Source organism: Cydia amplana, chromosome 9 (genome assembly GCF_948474715.1).
Source record: "Cydia amplana chromosome 9, ilCydAmpl1.1, whole genome shotgun sequence".
NCBI lineage: Eukaryota > Metazoa > Arthropoda > Insecta > Lepidoptera > Tortricidae > Cydia > Cydia amplana.
Window position 1 is genome coordinate 7388823 of NC_086077.1, and position 19697 is coordinate 7408519.

Below are 19697 nucleotides of genomic sequence, written 5' to 3' on the forward strand. Positions count from 1 at the left end.
TGTTTGCAAGAAAATTGTTGCTTTACCATTCATACTGAAATTGAATGTTAATTCATTTTAACAATTCGCCACTTAGGTACTGAAGTGGTAATGTAATGATAATAAATAAAATTCATAGCTTGGCGAGTGTATGGGCAAGTTTATTCAAAGATTAATAGGTACTGCTACTTTGACGGTTAGCTGTGCTTTATAAAACGGTTTGGCTTACTGTTGATAATATTTTGTAGGTACTTATCGACAGTTTTAATTTAGGAGAAAATAAGCGGCTAAATATGTAGGTATTTATTGTAATAATGAACCCATAAACCCATTAGTTAAATTAAGAAAAGTCGATATTTATATTTCGAATTACTCAATGTATTATTAGGTAACATCAAAACGCGAGTTTAGTGACCGCGCACATAATCTCATACTAGAGATTTTGCACACAGATGTATGTAGATTTAAGTACTTTTTTAGCGAAATAAATAGATTTTTTTTTAATAAGAGGTATATTAAAAGTTACAAGTTTAGTGTACCTAAACAAATTAAGTGATCTTAATTCGCTCAGGTTTTCGTTGTAAATTTATTTTTTTGATTATATTTAATAAAATACAATGATATTATAATTATAAGATATAATAAATATTTCCTATTAAGTAACTATAAAAGGCAAGAGTTTCTATTCAGTGATAGTCTCGTAAAAGTTTTGATTTAATAAACGTTTTATGTAAGAACGGTAGGTACTTGTACAAAAACAGGTCGGTTTACTTACACCTTGGAATCGTTGCCGTAAATTTTAGTGTATTAACACTGTGATATAATAAATTATTCGAAAACTAAGCGTGGCTTATGCTAATACAACGACGGACCTTGACCGACCGGATGTTATGCTAATACGCAATTTCTAGCATAAACGGGCCCAATACAGGCCGGTAATGAAAAATGCAGGCCAAATAAGGTGTTGCGATTATTTTATAGATATACGTATAATTTGCTTGTTTTTACTCCCGTTTAGCCTCACGGGCGCTCATTATAACTTTTCCACGTCAATTTAAGTCCACTTATGCAGTAATCATTTGTTACGGTGTAATGTTCTTGTAGGAATGTAAAAATGTTTTTGTTTGGTTTCGTGTTGTTTATGAGTCCCTACTTATATTATATATCATCTAACGGAATAGCTGTTTTTTAACTATACCTAAGAACTCTCAATATTAATGAAACAACAGATATTTTTTGGATCGACACTCTATATAGTTTTATACATAGGTAATGCTTCAATAGTATCGAGATCGCTTATCTAAAACTACGTAAATAGGAAGTGAGCTTTTAAAATGACGTCATTAAACTCAAACTATCCACACACAGCAACGCATTTAATTTTAAACGTGTCGTCGAGTCCTTATAATTTGGTGAGAGTGGCGTTAGAACGTATATGTAGATGGTTAAAAGGTGTCTGTGGTTTCGTGGGGGTGGTACTACCATTAGTGCCGGCATGCCATGCCCCCCCGCAAGGTCATTGCCGACGGCCCGGCTGATTGACATTGGGATAGCCATCAAACCCGTCTGAGGATTGCTGACGGTTTATAAACAAAAATGTCGATGTGGAAATATTATTTCAGAGGGGTTTCGTTTTGGTTAGCTGTTATTTTAATGAAATTTTCATGTAAGGAAAGGCCAATGTCAACATAGTGGAAGTGTGGCATTTACCTAAGGTAAAATAAGTAATCTTGGAGCAGTAGGTACCTACAAATTATGCGTAGGTGAGACAAACATTATTATTATTATTATTATTTGGAGCCCGTCGTGTCCCACTGCTGGCCAAAGGCCTCCCCCAAATTCTCCACAAATCTCTGTCTAGTGCTATGTCTGGCCACTCCAAACAAAATGCAAACATGACACAAAACAACATGATGGAGACAAACAAAATGGTGGAATTTCTTTTGTAATATGTACTTTCATTGACATGTTTCACGTGGTCGAGCAACTGTCGCGGCCGGTCGTCAACCCTGGTCAAAAACTTGCCGTCGGTGGGACCTCATCTACTTGTCCTCATCTGATTTGATTCTATATTCAGGGCACTTAAGATTAGAATGATAGTAGGTATTTGGAAAGCCTCTACCACTTAAGTAATTGACCTTATCGATGATTGAATAATATAAAAAGTAAACATAATGGTTTTGTTTTGTCATTTTCTTAATAGACTATCGCCTAATAGAATTTTAATCACCAGCCATACACTCTGCGTAGTTAGACAGGTGGAAATCGGCCTGTTTTGAGAAAAGTCGTCGACATCTCTTCTAAATACCTAAAACTGGTATGGATGTGTTCCTCGTGATCTCTAGAATACGAAATGACCGGTTTTAGTTTATGGAGTGGGGGACGGGTCGAAAAAAAGGGGGGCAAAGATGGCGGCCGACCATTATTGATATTTGTTCACATCTTGAGTCCTATGGGACCGATCGGTTCGTGTGAGGTGTCGTTTGAAAGAGTATTAAACGTGCTATTATTGTTTCATAATAACCGTAGTCATAACTGTAGTCGTTTACAAAATATTTTAAAATATTTGATTTTATACAGTGCATGGATGGCATAAGTACTGATTAAATATGCGCCTAACTCAATAAATTACAACAATACCGCAATTATTTTATTGCAAAATATACGAGACATTTCATTAGCTTACCAAAAACATAAGTTTTATTGGCGTATGATATTATATAACCAATTAATAACGAATTTTGTTCAGCATGGGTCACTACGCACCGTCACGTAAATGGCGGGCGACCGACGTAAACTTTTCATTATTTCTCGGGTTCTATTTTATTGATCAATTGCTGATAGGTACCATTTGAAAGGTTATTAAACGTACAATAAATGGTTTCTAATAGCCGTAGTCATAACTTTAGTAATTTACAAAATATTTTAAAATATTTGATTTTTTTACCGTGCATGGATGGCATAAGTACTGATAAAATATGCGTCTAACTCAATAAATTATAACTTTACTCCAATAATATTCTTACAAAATGTACGTGAAATTTCATTAGCTTTCCAAAAATATAAGTTTTATTGGTGTATGATATTATATAACCAAGTAATTACGAATTTTGTTCAGCATGGGTCACTAAGCGCCGTCACGTAAATGGCAGGCGATCGGCGTCAACTTTTCATTATTTCTCGGGTTTTATTTTATTGATCAGTTCGTGATAGATACCATTTGAAAGAATATTAAACGTACTATAATTGGTTTTCAATAACTGTAGTCATAACTTTAGTCATTTTCAAAATAATTGAAAACATGATTTTTTACCGTGCATGCACATAAGTACTGCTAAAACATGGTTCTAACTTAATAAATTATAACTTTATCGCAATTAATGTATTTACAAAATATACGAGACATTTCATTAGCTTTCCAAAAACATAAGATTTATTGGTGTAAGATATTATATAACCAAGTAATAATGAATTTTGTTCAGCATGGGTCACTGCGCACCGTCATATAAATCCCAACAAACAATTAGGCGACACTTAGCACCTATTTTCTTACCTAAAGACAGCCTGGCTCTAGAATAGCTACATCTATAGTCTTAGTTTACAGTTTACAGGCTCTGGTGAGATAAAAGTGTTTAAAAGGTTCATCTAAAGATTTAAGATCTACAGTAGCTGTTTTGGGAGCTATATTGCATGTTAAGCTGCTAGTATTATAGCTTATAGCTCAAAGTGAATTGAACAACCTTAACATCTATATGAGTAATAATCTGCAATTTGCACTTAAGGTTCTAAACGTGTGATAAAGTCTTCTACTTATAGCTTTTTATATCGCAATCGCTACTTAACTCTCTTGTATGACTTACAGTCGAACAGAGAAGTTATGAGTCGCTATTATAGATCTAAGATCATGTAGTTACAGACGAGCGTTATTTAAATACCGTAGTACATCTTATAACTGTCAATAGAGTCATACTTACAAGCTAAAACTACAATGCCAAACGCCAATGAATCAATAGGTAAGCAAAAACTATAAATTAGACCGTAAAATAAAATAGTAAATAAATATAATATAGATAGTTTACTCAATATTGACCTTATCTTACTATTACTATACTTAAAACCGGACTTCACGGATAGTTATTATGTGGACATACGCTGCTACTCAAATAGTAGTCACTTATTTTGCATCCTGGAGCGTGCGGCGACAAATATCTCTTTAACGCCACAAGCCTCAGATTTCACTAAAAAGGTGATTTTAAATTATTAACTACGGAGTGGGTTTGAAAACGTTTTACGTGTAGACGAGTGAGTCAAATAACAACACAGATATTAAGTACTTCATATGCAGTGGTTTTGCAATCATGAAAGCTACGAACTTAACGATGTTATGAACCTAGAACTGGGCTTTTGTCAAAAGAGTCAAAATATACTTAAGTTTCCTGTGATAAAAAAACAAAACAAACAAACCATCATTTATATCGATATTTTATCATTTTGGATACCTACATTATAAAATGTACTGTCAAACAATAATAGAATGCTGCTGGTCTACCAGGCGCTCGCCGCGCCGTGTGTTTGCTTGCTTGGCGAAATTGGTCCTGGCATACCTACATATATGTTTATAGTTGTACGGTAACTAAACAATATTTTTGGAAAGTTAATAAATAGTTTGCTGATTTTACTCTAAAAATTTCACGCTATATTTACTACATTATCTCTTTCTCAAATTATTTCAGTCACTAAGCAAACTTCTAAGGTAAAAATTAAACATTTTCTTTAATATTTTTAAAATGGTTATTTTGGGCCTCAGATTTCAAACAATCGAGTATTCACAGAAAATTTAATATGCTTGCAAATGGTATCCACCATGTATCAGAAAAATAGAACCCGAAATATAATGAAAACTCAACGATGGCCGGGCTCCATTTAAGTGACGGTGCACAGTACCCATGCTGAACAAAATTCATGATTACTTAGTTATACAACATTATAAAGCAATAAAACTTATATTTTTGGATAGCTCATAAAATTTCCCGTATATTTTGAAAATATTTATTGCGGTAATGTTATAATCTATTGAGTTAGAAGCATGTTTTACCAGTACTTATGTCCATGCACGGTAAAAATCATATATTTTCAATTATTTTGTAAATGACTACAGTTATGACTACGGTTATTAGAAACCAATTATTGTACATTTAACACTCTTTCTAATGGTATCCATCACCAATTGATCAGTAAAATAGAACCCGAGAAACAATGAACAGTTGAGGTCGGTCGCCCGCCATTTACGTGACGGTGCGTAGTGACCCATGCTGAACAAAATTCATCATTACATGGTTATATAATACCATACACCAATAAACCTTATGTTTTTAGAAAGCTAATGAAATTTCTCGTTTATTTTGTAATAACATTAATTGCGGTAAAGTTATAATTTATTGAGTTAGACGCATGTTTTGTCAGTACTTATGCCATCCATGCACGGTAAAAAATCATATATTTTAAAATATTTTCTAAACGACTACAGTTATGACTACAGTTATTATGAAGCAATAATAGCACGTTTAATACTCTTTCAAACGACACCTGAAAGGGCCCGGCCACATGTACGCGGTGCGGCGCCGCCGCCGCCGCGCGGCGCGGCACCGCAGAAATCTGCGGCGCCGCAAACCGCTCTGCGGCGACGCCCGCCGCAACGCAAAATTTTGCGGTGCCGCGCTGCGGCGCCGCAAAGCGGTGCGCGGCGCCGCGCGCGGTGCCGCAAAGCGGTGAGTTTCGCCGCGCGCGGTGCCGCCGAGCGGCGTGCGGCGCCGCAGATTTCTGCGGTGCCGCGCCCGTATTTTCTTTTGAAATGATTTGCATCTTCATTCATTATACGAAGATATGGGTTCAGCCAAAATTTTCTTTTCAATTGTTTTTTTATTTCTGCGCCTTCTTAATAGCGCTGGCAGTACACCGAGAAATTCAGTAAAATGCTGCAAATGATGTTAAAGGTATGAAAATCGGTACGATTGATCTTTAGGATATTTGAAACAATTTGACCCGAAGCACCATTAAAAAAAAATGAGATGAGTTATCTTTTTCGGATTCCGTAGCCAAATGGCAAAAAACGGAACCCTTATAGATTCGTCATGTCTGTCTGTCTGTCTGTCCGTCTGTCCGTCTGTCCGTCCGTATGTCACAGCCACTTTTCTCCGAAACTGTAAGAACTATACCTACTGTTGAAACTTGGTAAGTAGATGTATTCTGTGAACCGCATTAAGATTTTCACACAAAAATAGAAAAAAAAACAATAAATTTTTGGGGTTCCCCATACTTCGAAGGGAAACTCAAAATTTTTTTTTTCATCAAACCCATACGTGTGGGGTATATGGATAGGTCTTCAAAAATGATATTGAGGTTTCTAATATCATTTTTTTCTAAACTGAATAGTTTGCGCGAGAGACACTTCCAAAGTGGTAAAATGTGTGTCCCCCCCCCCCTGTAACTTCTAAAATAAGAGAATGATAAAACTAAAAAAAATAGATGATGCACATTACCATGTAAACTTCCACCGAAAATTGGTTTGAACGAGATCTAGTAAGTAGTTTTTTTTAATACGCCATAAATCGCCTAAATACGGAACCCTTCATGGGCGAGTCCGACTCGCACTTGGCCGCTTTTTTTTGTATGGAATTTAAAAAAAAGTGTTTTGAAACCTATCGTGTGTGGTATTAAACGAAAGGGCTTTCTGAGCCGATTCCAAAAATATCATATCATTACATTTCAGTCATTTTTTTTAGGGTTCCGTACCTCAAAAGGAAAAAACGGAACCCTTATAGGATCACTCGTGCGTCTGTCTGTCCGTCCGTCTGTCACAGCCTATTTTCTCCGAAACTACTGGACCAATAAAGTTGAAATTTGGCACACATATGTAAGTTTGTGACCCAAAGACGAACATGTAACGTAAATAAATGAATTTTAAATATGAAGGCCACTTTTGGGGGGTAAAAGAGAAATTTAAAAATAAAGTTTTTCAAACTATATCGTGTTACATATTAAATGAAAGAGCTCATTTTGAGAATCTCAAATATATATTTTTTTATAATTTTAAGATAAATAGCAGTTATTCAAGAAAATAGGCAAAAAATGGCCATTCCCCCCCCTTTATCTCTGAAACTACTAGGTCTAAAATAATGAAAAAAATACACTAAATAGTTCTTAACCTATAGATGACAGGAAAACCTATTAGAAATGTGCAGTCAAGCGTGAGTCGGACTTAAGTACTAGTTTTTGATCCGACCCCTACGGGTTTTTTAAAGACATTTTACTCACTTTTCAATAAGTTGAAATTTGGCACACATATGTAAGTTTGTGATCCAAAGACGGACATGTAACGTACACAAATGAATTTTAAATATGGAGGCCACTTTTGGGGGGTAAAATAGCAAATAAAAAAATAAAGTTATTCAAAATATATCGTGTTACATATCAAATGAAAGATCTCATTTTGAGAATCTCAAATATATTTTTTTTATAATTTTAAGGTAAATAGTTTAGCAGTTATTCAAGAAAATAGGCAAAAAATTACCATTCCTCCCCTTTATCTCTGAAACTACTGGACTAAAATTTTGAAAAAATTACACTAAATAGTTCTTTACCTATAGATGACAGGAAAACCTATTAGAAATGTGCAGTCAAGTGTGAGTCGGACTTAAGTACTTAGATTTTGATCCGACCCCTACGGGATTTTTAAAGACATTTTACTCACTTTTAATGAAGTTAAAATTTGGCACACATATGTAAGTTTGTGACCCAAAGACGGACATATATGTAACGTAAACAAATGAATTTTAAATATGTAGGCCACTTTTGGGGGGTAAAAAAGCAAATTAAAAAATAAAGTTTTTCAAACTAAGATATCGTGTTACATATCAAATGAAAGAGCTCATTTTGAGAAAAGTTTGTAAATTTCTGTACCTAAAAGTGTTTCAAAGTAAAGTTTATTAATTTAATTATTAATTAAAATTTGGAATGATCATTTTAAGATAAATAGTTTAGCAGTTATTCAAGAAAATAGAAAAAAAAATGACCCTTTCCCCCTCTTTATCTCTGAAACTAGGTACTGGGTCTAAAATATTGAAAAAATACACTAAATAGTTCTTTACCTATAAATGACAGGAAAACCTATTAGAAATATGCAGTCAAGCGTGAGTCGGACTTAAGTACTTAGTTTTTGATCCGACCCCTACGGGTTTTTTAAAGACATTTTACTGACTTTTCATTAAAAAAAACATATTGTTAAAAATTGTGTATTGTGTTGAACCCTTGGAACGCGAGTCCGACTCGCACTTGGCCGGTTTTTTTTAATTATAATAAAAATAATTTTCAAAACATACCAAGTTTGGGCTTCTCCAGATACAATACCGTTCAATATTTTTTTGTAAAATATACCTCAAATTATACCTAATATCCTATTATTCCTATTATCCTATTAGGATATTAGGTATCTAACCCTAAGAAAGCAATTTTGAAAATAATTTCATCAAGTACTTTTTTTTAAATTTTTCAATTTTACAAAGTGTGATCTATGAATCTCTCAATTAAATATTTAAATAGAAAGCATAAAATTAATATAAGTATAACGGTTTTTCCAGAAAGTCGCTTATATCTCGGAATCTATAAGTCGTAGTAAAAATTATTTATGTAAGAATTAACTGAAAAATCTCACCTTTAACCCCCCCCCCCCTTTCCCCGAGTTCTCCACCCCCCACTTATGAGAACTTTTTCTTACTTAAAGCTTAGATATTACCAAAGGAACATGTAAACCAAGTTTCAATACTCTTATTTTACCCGAATGACATTATGAGTATAATTCGGCAGGGGTATTATTACACTTTGTAAAATTGAAATAGTATTTTATGCAACCGTTGTTTAAGAGGGGTCAAAAAAGACGAGTGGCGTGAGTAACAATTTGAGGCGAAGCCGAAAATTGTTAATAAAGACGCCACGAGTATTTTTTGACTCAGTTAAACAACGTTGCATACAATACTTTTTCTACGACCAAGCACTTACTTACTTTGAAAAAAAAATTGTAAATTTAACAAATATTTTTCATTCAAAAAAAATAATACTTTAAACAAGTGGAAATTATATAGGACATATATGTAGGTAAACAAACCAAAAGTATACCTACAGCTAAGATACGCGACTCGGCCACCGCGCCCCGCGCCCCACGGCCGGATGGTCAGCGACACCTTCTAGTAACTCATGAGGCCCTGGTACTTGCTCTTAGTTAAATTACAATTTTGGATAGTTTTTTTTTCTCGATTTTGGCCACAGTAGCCTATGGAGACTAACAAGCAACGCTAAGCGGTGTTCGTAGTCTATGGATCTTGCTATATTACGGGTGTCACATGCGCGTTTCTGACTTCTGAAGGAATTTTATTGTTTCTACTATAGAACCTAACGAATATTTTGTAAATTGGCAGCAATGCACTTAGTACTCATCAGTCAATTAAAATTAGGTTTGCAACAATGTATTTCATACAATATTTTTTAAGTGGTGATTACACGAAGTATCGTAAAAGTACCAAAAAGATACTGCGTGTATGCACAAATACTTTTTTGGGGAATAGACTAAAGACTTGTCTTGACAACTATAACATAGGGGTTTAAAGGTGTGTGTATGATGACCTTTTAAATGACAAATAAAGATACGGGAGTAGAAAAAATTAAAACAAATATACTAAATGTAAATATTTTCAAAATTGCTTTATTAGAATTAGATATGAGGATATTAGGTATAATTTGAGGTATATTTAACAAAAAAAAAAATTTAACGGTATTGTATCTGGAGAAACCCAAACTTGGTATGTTTTGAAAAATATTTTTATTATAATTAAAAAAAAATGACTCAAATGTAATGATGTGATATATTTTTGGAATCGGCTCAGAAAGCCCTTTCGTTTAATACTACACACGATAGGTTTCTAAACAATTTTTTTTTAAATTTCATACAAAAAAAAAGATGACGTCATAACTCCTCTCGTTTTTTTTATTTGTTGGTGCTTCGGGTCAAATTGTTTCAAATGTCCTAAAGCTCAATCGTACCGATTTTCATACCTTTAACACCATTTGCAGCGTTTTTTGGCGAACCGCTATCGCTATAACAACAGCAAGAGCAGAACACGTGTGAAGGGATCCATGTCTGATTAAACAACTGGTAGTCGAATTTTATTCTTTACTATGCAGCTTGACATCGCACGCGGCGCCGCACGCCGCTTGGCGGCACCGCGCGCGGCGAAACTCACCGCTTTGCGGCACCGCGCGCGGCGAAACTCACCGCTTTGCGGCACCGCGCGCGGCGCCGCGCACCGCTTTGCGGCGCCGCAGCGCGGCACCGCAAAATTTTGCGTTGCGGCGGGCGTCGCCGCAGATTTCTGCGGTGCCGCGCCGCGCGGCGGCGGCGGCGCCGCACCGCTGACATGTGGCCGGGCCCAAACGAACCGATCGGTCCCATAGGACTCAAGATGTGAACAAATATCAATGCTGGTCGGCCGCCCACATTCCCCCCCTTTTTATCGACACGTCCCCCTCTCCATAAACTAAAACCGGTCAATTCGTATTCTAGAGACCACGAGGAACACATCCATACCAGTTTTAGGTATTTAGAAGAGATGTCTACGAAAATCGTGAAGGAGACGACTTGTATTTAATTTAACTCCAGACTAAGTGACTTTATAGGTCATACTGAACAACTTTGAATATGGGACCAATGCCGTAATCGCGATATTAAATTTGCCAGTCTCATATAGAAATCCAGCCACATCAGCCGAAATGTATGAAACAGCCAACATTTTTTTCGCGATTTCGGCATTGGTCCCGTTAATAAAAGTTGTTCAGTATGACCTTTATAGTCACTATTAGCGACCCGCCCTGGCTTCTCACGGGTTAAAAAATTATACATAAACCTTATTCCTCTTGAATCACTGTTTAAAAAAACCGCATCAAAATCCGTTGCGTAGTTTTAAAGATCTAAGCATACATACAGACAGACAGACAGCGGCAAGCGACTTTGTTTTATACTATGTAGTGATAGTGATATATAAGTATCACGCAGAGTATGGCTGGTGATTAAAATTTCATCCTGTATGTTGCGTCTAGGTAATTACCTCAATCTTTTCTAACGTTTTACAAGGAGTTGTTGTAGTTAGATTTTCAATGTGTAGGAATGACACACAAGCGGTGTCATGCGTCTACGTAGTAATAATAGTTCAAAATGATCTACGCACAATATTCACTCGGGGGAAAACAATGCTACGGGCTACGTCGTAGCACTATGGCACACGGAAAAATAGGTATCAAGTGATCCCATAATTTGTATTCTCAAAAAGCGGCCAAGTGCGAGTCGGACTCGCCCATGAAGGGTTCCGTATTTAGGCGATTTATGACGTATAAAAAAAAAACTACTTACTAGATCTCATTCAAACCAATTTTCGGTGGAAGTTTACATGGTAATGTACATCATATATTTTTTTTAGTTTTATCATTCTCTTATTTTAGAAGTTACAGGGGGGGGGGGACACACATTTTACCACTTTGGAAGTGTCTCTCGCGCAAACTATTCAGTTTAGAAAAAAATGATATTAGAAACCTCAATATCATTTTTGAAGACCTATCCATAGATACCCCACACGTATGGGTTTGATGAAAAAAAAATTTTTGAGTTTCAGTTCGAAGTATGGGGAACCCCAAAAATTTATTGTTTTTTTTTCTATTTTTGTGTGAAAATCTTAATGCGGTTCACAGAATACATCTACTTACCAAGTTTCAACAGTATAGTTCTTATAGTTTCGGAGAAAAGTGGCTGTGACATACGGACGGACAGACAGACGGACAGACAGACAGACAGACATGACGAATCTATAAGGGTTCCGTTTTTTGCCATTTGGCTACGGAACCCTAAAAACCGTAACTTACTTAGGTCGATTTGGATTTATTCATGTCAAATTATTTTAAACTAATTTATATAGTTTTTGGTATAGGCGCAAAGCTTTAAAGGAGTGGTAGCTGAGGAATTTTTTTACATTTTAGCCATAAATATCTTAGAAGAAATTTATATAGGTACACATTATAAAAATGTTCAAACATCAGCTAATAGCTGAGTAACTAAGTAAATAACTAAATAAATTGAGTTGTAATTAGTTGGTATCTCTTATTCACCCTGTTTATTGTACTGTTATGGTGTAAAGTAGCTTCGATAGCAGTTTATTTGCTGACGTCACGCCGTTGAAAGCTGAAAGCATGTTGTATAAAATATTCAGCGTTATCGCTGTAAGACGACGGCATTTATTAACCTTTAGCTCGCCTGACACGCCAACAGCACGAAGACATAATCACTGGCGCAGCTCAATTGGTTTCAAATTAGTAACATAGATAAAGTACCCGCCACGCCAATACGTTTTAAACACCATATAGCTGTTGGATCGATTTTTGTGTACCTAATCTCCTAAACCCCCTTTATCAAAGATGTAAGTCTTGGCAAAATATTTGGAGCTCGGTTGACATAAGTAACTATAAGTAAAAACTTATAGTAAAGCCTTGCGTGTAGTTGTTAACAGTTTACAAAATATAGGTACACATTAAATAAATTACTTGACATTGACAAATATCTTTGTTTAATCTTCATGAAAAATTAATTATTCGTGAACAGGGTTAAAATTTCTTAGCTCTCAGTAAATAATGAGTCTGTGAACCTTATATATGGGTCCCAAAAATGTAGGCGTAGACTCATCTGCTACGTCGTAGCCCTACTGTGCGTAGAGGACTCGTGTCTAGATGCTAAAATATTGCCAACATATTTAAACTACAAGGGTTTTTATATTATTTGATATTAGTTCCTTGGCCATTACTACCATCGGGGTCCATTTCTTTCCCATAAAGTTTTAAGTCATAATGTATTGTTTGTTATATTATCATTAGTCATAAAACTGAATCCGTTAACTTTTCAGGATTTTCGTCAAGTTATCCTATAGATGGTTTAGGTTAGGTTAGGTAGGTTTGTTTTATGGCAATCCTGAAAAGTGACGCGTTTCTGAACCAAATGAATTATGAATAACGAAAATGCGGGCAAACAATACATTGTGACTTAAAACTATTTGGGAAACAATAGAGACCCGTTACCATAATATCATGATTTATTAAAAACATAATATTGATGACTTTATCCATTAAAACTTCAAAATGGCTATGTAGAACTACAAAAACATGAGAATAAGTATAATACTTCCTGAATACTAACTAGATGACTTTATTTACCCATCGATTGTTTTGTTCCATTACTTCCATTTTAACTGAATATGAATGTGTCAAGCTAATTTATTAACGTAAGGAAAGGTCGAAGGTTCATTTACTTCTGTGTTTAAAACCGGAAGTAGGTGTAGGAGTAGAACTATAAAACCGATTTAATATTTACAAGAAAATACTCGTGGTAACAAGGTCAACGTACTCAATTTTGTTTCAACAAATACCAATAACGAGGACGTAATAAGGAAGAAAGTTCTACTTACGTTGACATGTTTTACTTAAAAGTTCATGTTTGGATTATTAAATTTATTAAATACTAGAAGTGCGTTTTAAACCGCCTATTATCGGAGTGCCCCTTTCAGCTCTCCTGACGTAGATATCTTTTTAATTAATGCCTGATTGGGCACTATAGATAGGAGATAGCGGAGGCAGTATGTTGTTTACGTGGCCCGTGGGTAGACTTTGTTATTGCCGTGTGCAAGCATTCCAGTTTAGTTTGAACTCCAAACCCGTAACAACTGTGCCCTAGTGAGCCCTCACTTATATTGGTTCCCTAAGACGAAAGCTCGGTAAAAAATGCTATTAGCAGCACAGGTACTTGCGGTGCGATAAGGCGACCTCGCGGTCCATCTGATTACAAATCGCTGCGCTGCACTATCAGCCGTCTTTTAGTATATATGTATTTACCTATTTAAAATTATGCCCTGCTGGTAAACTACTTTAAATTGTAAATTTTCTACACTAATAGGCTAAAATCACGATAGGTTTACTTTACTGGTTGGTTAATTTTAGGCTTAACGTTAGTTACGTTAACTGAGACCGCTAGAAACATTACAACTACGCACAATTAATCCAGTGTGATTCGACATGTCTGTGATTAGAATGACACCCAACCATAATAACGTTAATAACAACCTACGTCACAATCGCGTCAATTGTAGTCTAGTTACCTACCTATTCAGAATTTAGATATCGCCTAACTACTTATGACCTATGCCAAATTACGAATGACTCACGAATCTTGAATGCTAGGTCAACACCTACAAACACCTATGAGACTTTGAAGTAATAGTCAAAACAAACTGTAGAAAGTTCTTTCGCGAATATAAGGACGGTGAGTCATAGACGTCATAGTAAGTAATGGCTGTTTTTCGTTACCGATGGAACTCATTGAATATTCATGGATTCTGTTAACGTGTTTCAAATGGATGTGTACTTTGAGCTAAAAGCCGAATCAATATAGGGTGGCTGCTATGTACCTACACGTGTACTAAATTGCCGAGTAATGAATAATGGCCAGTTAATGACTTACCTATCGTTTTCAAATTAATCTTCTGGCCTTAACGAGTGTTTGCGGCAGTTCTTTAGCTTTCTATTGTTTGAAGTTCTTTTGAACCGCTTTGAGTTTCGAATTATCGAGTCATCCGTACTTTTTATTACTCTATGTATTTTCCCTATAGCTACTATGATTGCGTTTTTAGCCGGAAGCAATCCTAAGCAGGTGTAGTGTTCCTACGAACTTGATTCATTACGTGATGCAATTTTGCAGCTCGCTATGCCAGTTCCAACTGTATGAATCAATTACAGGTAAAGATGTCGTACATCGAGATTTACAACGAGAACATTCGTGACCTGCTGAACCCCGGGGCGGGGCCGCTCGAACTGCGCGACGAGGGCGGCAGTGGCGCGCCCGTAGTGGCGGGGCTGAGCGAGGTCCGCGCCACCAGCGCCGGACACGTCGCCGAGCTCCTGGCGCGCGGCGACCGGGCACGCACGGCTGAGGCCACGCATGCCAATGAACATTCTTCCCGAGGACACGCGCTCCTTAGGTAACTTTACATATTTTCTCATTGGATATCGTGGCGAAGGCAGCGGCGCGCCCGTCGTGGCGCTCTTTCATACTTCATTGGTACTGTTTACAGTGTTTACGTCATATTTAGAGCCCTTTCTAAAACGTAGCGCACATGACAGAAGCGTTTATTGTGGAATTTTGGTGACCAGATTTTACGACGATCTACAATACGTTTTCATTCAAGGTCTACAGGGTTTTAATCATAAACGTTACCCAACTAAAAAGCCAACAAAATTAGTGTTAGTTAACCCCTCGTATGCTTAGACACGGATCCGTGCGTGGGAATTTTAATCTATTGTTGTAAATGTCAAGGTCACTTTTTCAATGATCAAATTTGACAGGCCGCATACGAGGGGCTAAGAAAATTATTGATTTTATTTTTAATTTTCCAGTGTTACAGTCAGTAGTCCCGTGTCAGGCGGCGTGCAGCGCGGCCGCCTGTTCCTGATCGACCTGGCGGGCTCCGAGCGCGCTGGGTTGCGAGCGCGGCGTCTCGAAGGCGCGCATATCAACCGGTCGCTGCTGGCGCTTGCCAACTGTATCATGGCGCTATCGGGTGGAGCTAGGTACGTTTGAGGGTCTACCGATTGCCAACGCGAGTGCAATTATAAAACATACACCAAAGCTTTCCAGGGCGATCACTGTATCGTACATATGTGGTATGCAAATCTATATCAATCTCTATCTCTCTCGAAGGACCTCAAACTAAATATCGCGCCCGAAAAGTCTGAGGTACTTAGATAAAAATATACCCAAGTGTGTAAAGATACCACGTCGTTATGACCTTCACCGTTTTGTTTACAGATACGTGAACTACCGTGACTCGAAGCTGACGCGGCTGTTGCGCGAGGTGCTGGGCGGGCGTTGCCGCACCGCCATGGTGGCGCATGTTGCCCCCGGCGGCGCGCACCGCGAGACCACGCGATCAACACTGCACTACGCGCAGCGCGCCTCCTGCATCACCAACAGGGTACGTGTGAAGTACTGCCAGGTCACGCCAGGTGGCGCATGTCGCCCCCGGCGGCGCGCACCGCGAGACCACGCGATCAACACTACACTACGCGCAGCGCGCCTCCTGCATCACCAACAGGGTACGTGTGAAGTACTGCCAGGTCACGCCAGGTGGCGCATGTCGCCCCCGGCGGCGCGCACCGCGAGACCACGCGCTCAACACTACACTACGCGCAGCGCGCCTCCTGCATCACCAACAGGGTACGTGTGAAGTACTGCCAGGCCACGCCAGGTGGCGCATGTCACCCCCGGCGGCGCGCACCGCGAGACCACGCGCTTAATTAAAAATTAAAACCCTACCTTATAGTTGTCAAGATAAGTCTAGTCTATGCCCCAAAATAGTTATTTTCGATACAAGTGCGAAAATGAGGAAATTCGAAACGAGTGGCGATAAATTAAAACACGACCGAAGGGAGTGTTTTAAATCGACACGAGTTGCGAATTACCTATTCGCACGTGTATCGAACAACGTTTTACAGTAGGTACATATGGCACTTTAAAGTTTCGACATACGCACGAAAAGTGCTATTTTACGCACTAGTGCGGAAAAGTAGCCCCATATGTACTGTAAAATAATTTGTGCATACACGCAGTATCTTTTTGGCGATTTTACGATACTTCGTGTAATGACCACTTAAAAAATATTGAATGATAACAGTGTTGCCAACCTTATTTTAAATGTCATCCCTGACATATAAGTGAACCATAGACATGTTTTTTTTTATGATATAGGAGGCAAACGAGCAGACGGATCACCTGATGGTAAGCGATTACCGCCGCCCATGGACACCCGCAACACCAGAAGGGTTGCAAGCGCGTTGCCGGCCTTTAAGATGAGAGTACGCTCTTTTCTTGAAGGTTTGAAGGTCGTATCGGTCCGGAAATACCGCAGGCGACAGTTCATTCCACAGTTTGGCTGTGCGAGGCAGGAAGTTTCTGGAGAAACGCACAGTTGAGTACTGCCAACCATCTAAGTGGTGAAGATGGTAATGTTGTCGCGTAGGGCGATGGCGAAAAGAAGCGGCAGGGATTAATCCGAACAATTATGTTGTTTTTTTATTTCATTCATTCATTTATTCTTTTCCCGCCCGTACCCTGCATTTTTGCTATTTCTTGAATTAAAAATATTTTTTAAATTTACAATTTTATTTGAAAGTAAGTGCTTGGTCGTAGAAAAAGTATTGTGTGCAACGTTGTTTAACTGAGTCAAAAAATACTCGTGGCGTCTTTATTAACAATTTTCGGCTTCGCCTCAAATTGTTACTCACGCCACTCGACTTTTTTTGCCTCTCTTAAACAACGGTTGCATAAAATACTATTTTAAGCATTTTCTATCCTTCGCCAATTCCTTACCAGTATAATACGACTCGACACGAACCCTACGACTTAATACGTAGGTATCTTACCATTCTCTTATATTTTACTTTTAAATTGACATAATAATATATTGGTCTTGAAAATAGCACTTTACCAGTCACCCCCATTTCTGTTTTGTACTTTGATCCATTTTTGTGTCAATTTAAGTATCTATAGTTGTTTCAAGGTTTGTTAACCTTGTAAAATCCGAGTATACTATACCTATTCTATTGTGCCTGTACCACCGTATCCGTACTACAAGTGACTAAGTAAAAGCGACGTCGTGATAGTTATGCTGTTATAGGTAGTTATACCTACATGCAATTGAATAAGGCTATTGACCGCTCAGTTTTGGTAGGAAAGTACCTGTTTGGGCACTATATAGTCTAGTCAGAAGGAAGTCTTGGAGTTATTTAGTCTTGTGGTTAGCATTAGCATAACTTAATAGAGGATATTGCAGATATATAGATGTATCGCGGTCGTTAAATAGAATAGAAGGAAAATTTAACGGTGGCGTTGAATCAAGTTCAAATGTTGTGTTAAATTATCAAGGCAAAAAAAATACCTATTGAAAATCAATTATTGCATTCGTGCGTGTTAAAATTATTTTGTTTACGAATGTAAGTACAGTCTGCAGCAATAGTTGCTAAGCGGGCCAGGTGTGTATGAGAAAAAGAGCGCGTCAAGGTAATTTTGAACACCTCGCCCGCTTAGCAACTTCTGCTGCTGACTGTACAGAGACTGGTTGGTTTCTTTACGTGTTTTGAAATTTTCATGTGATTTTGAAGTTTAGTTTGTTTTGCAGGTTGAAAGAGAGTTGATAGCGACGCCGATGCACCTGTCCCAGTACCGGTCCGTCATCAACGACCTGCGCGATGAGATCGCCAGGCTGAAGCTCAAGATGAAAGATGACCGCTCAAGGTAAGTGCCACGGAATGGAACTACGTAACAATTATCTTATTTGCTACCTACTTGGAAAGTAAGGTTTACTTTTCCTGCCTAGGTTGGAATAGGCAGGCTAGGCAGGCTAGACAGGCAAAACAATTCGTCGGTTTATAAGGAGTTGCAGCAATTAGTGCAGTATCCCTGTGCTATACGTATTGTTTGTTTTATCAACGCCTGTAACAAATTAAATAGAAAGGATACAAAAGTCAAATCTCTATGAAAATATGTCGTTTATAAAAACATGTTGTTGAAGTCGGTGCAAAGTTGTCTTAAGGGGCCCACTGATTAACATTCCGCCGGACGATATCGGCCTGTCAGTTGTTCGGAACTGTCAACTTTTTGTTCTAACTGACAGGCCGATATCGTCCGGCAGACTGGTAATCAGTGGGCCTCTTTAGACGGACTCTATGCAATTGAATTTTCATTTAACCAGCACAAGAACAATAGAAGAGCAGCAGCAGATCGCAGCAGAAGTGTCGCAGCAGGAGACTGTAGAGAGCGCCGCCCACCTGAAGTCCCTCCGCGAAGCCATCGTCTCCACATTCAAGCAGCAGATGCGGCTGCGGCGGCGGCTCATGGAGCTGGACAGCCATCTGCTAGGGCTAGCGCTGGACGCGGAGAGACAGCATGCCGCGATATCGCACTGGGAGGCGCGGTTCAACCGACTCTACAAGCCCATCAACATGCCCACCTCAAGGCTCAGCACACATCAGAGCTACAGGTACATATCTAAGATTGTATACTGTCTAGTTCATATTCAAGCAGCAGATGCGGCTGCGGCGGCGGCTCATGGAGCTGGACAGCCATCTGCTAGGGCTAGCGCTGGATGCGGAGAGACAGCATGCCGCGATATCGCACTGGGAGGCGCGGTTCAACCGCCTCTACAAGCCCATCAACATGCCCACCTCGAGGCTCAGCACACATCAGAGCTACAGGTACATATCTAAGATTGTATACTGTCTAGTTCATATTCAAGCAGCAGATGCGGCTGCGGCGGCGGCTCATGGAGCTGGACAGCCATCTGCTAGGGCTAGCGCTGGATGCGGAGAGACAGCATGCCGCGATATCGCACTGGGAGGCGCGGTTCAACCGCCTCTACAAGCCCATCAACATGCCCACCTCGAGGCTCAGCACACATCAGAGCTACAGGTACATGTCTAAGATTGTATACTGTCTAGTTCATATTCTAGCAGCAGATGCGGCTGCGGCGGCGACTCATGGAGCTGGACAGCCATCTGCTAGGGCTAGCGCTGGACGCGGAGAGACA

At 38.5% G+C, this 19697-nt stretch overlaps 1 protein-coding gene across 1 annotated transcript in view; it reads left to right on the forward strand.

Annotated features, from left to right (window-relative positions):
- Positions 1 to 19697, forward strand: part of LOC134651025 (kinesin-like protein KIF19) — a 38615-nt gene that overhangs the window by 13282 nt on the left and 5636 nt on the right. The window contains exons 5-9 of the mRNA XM_063506001.1: positions 14854 to 15095; positions 15511 to 15684; positions 15923 to 16088; positions 18291 to 18406; positions 18864 to 19151. Coding sequence (XP_063362071.1) covers positions 14854 to 15095; positions 15511 to 15684; positions 15923 to 16088; positions 18291 to 18406; positions 18864 to 19151 — 986 coding nt within the window. The remainder of the gene's footprint in view (positions 1 to 14853; positions 15096 to 15510; positions 15685 to 15922; positions 16089 to 18290; positions 18407 to 18863; positions 19152 to 19697) is intronic.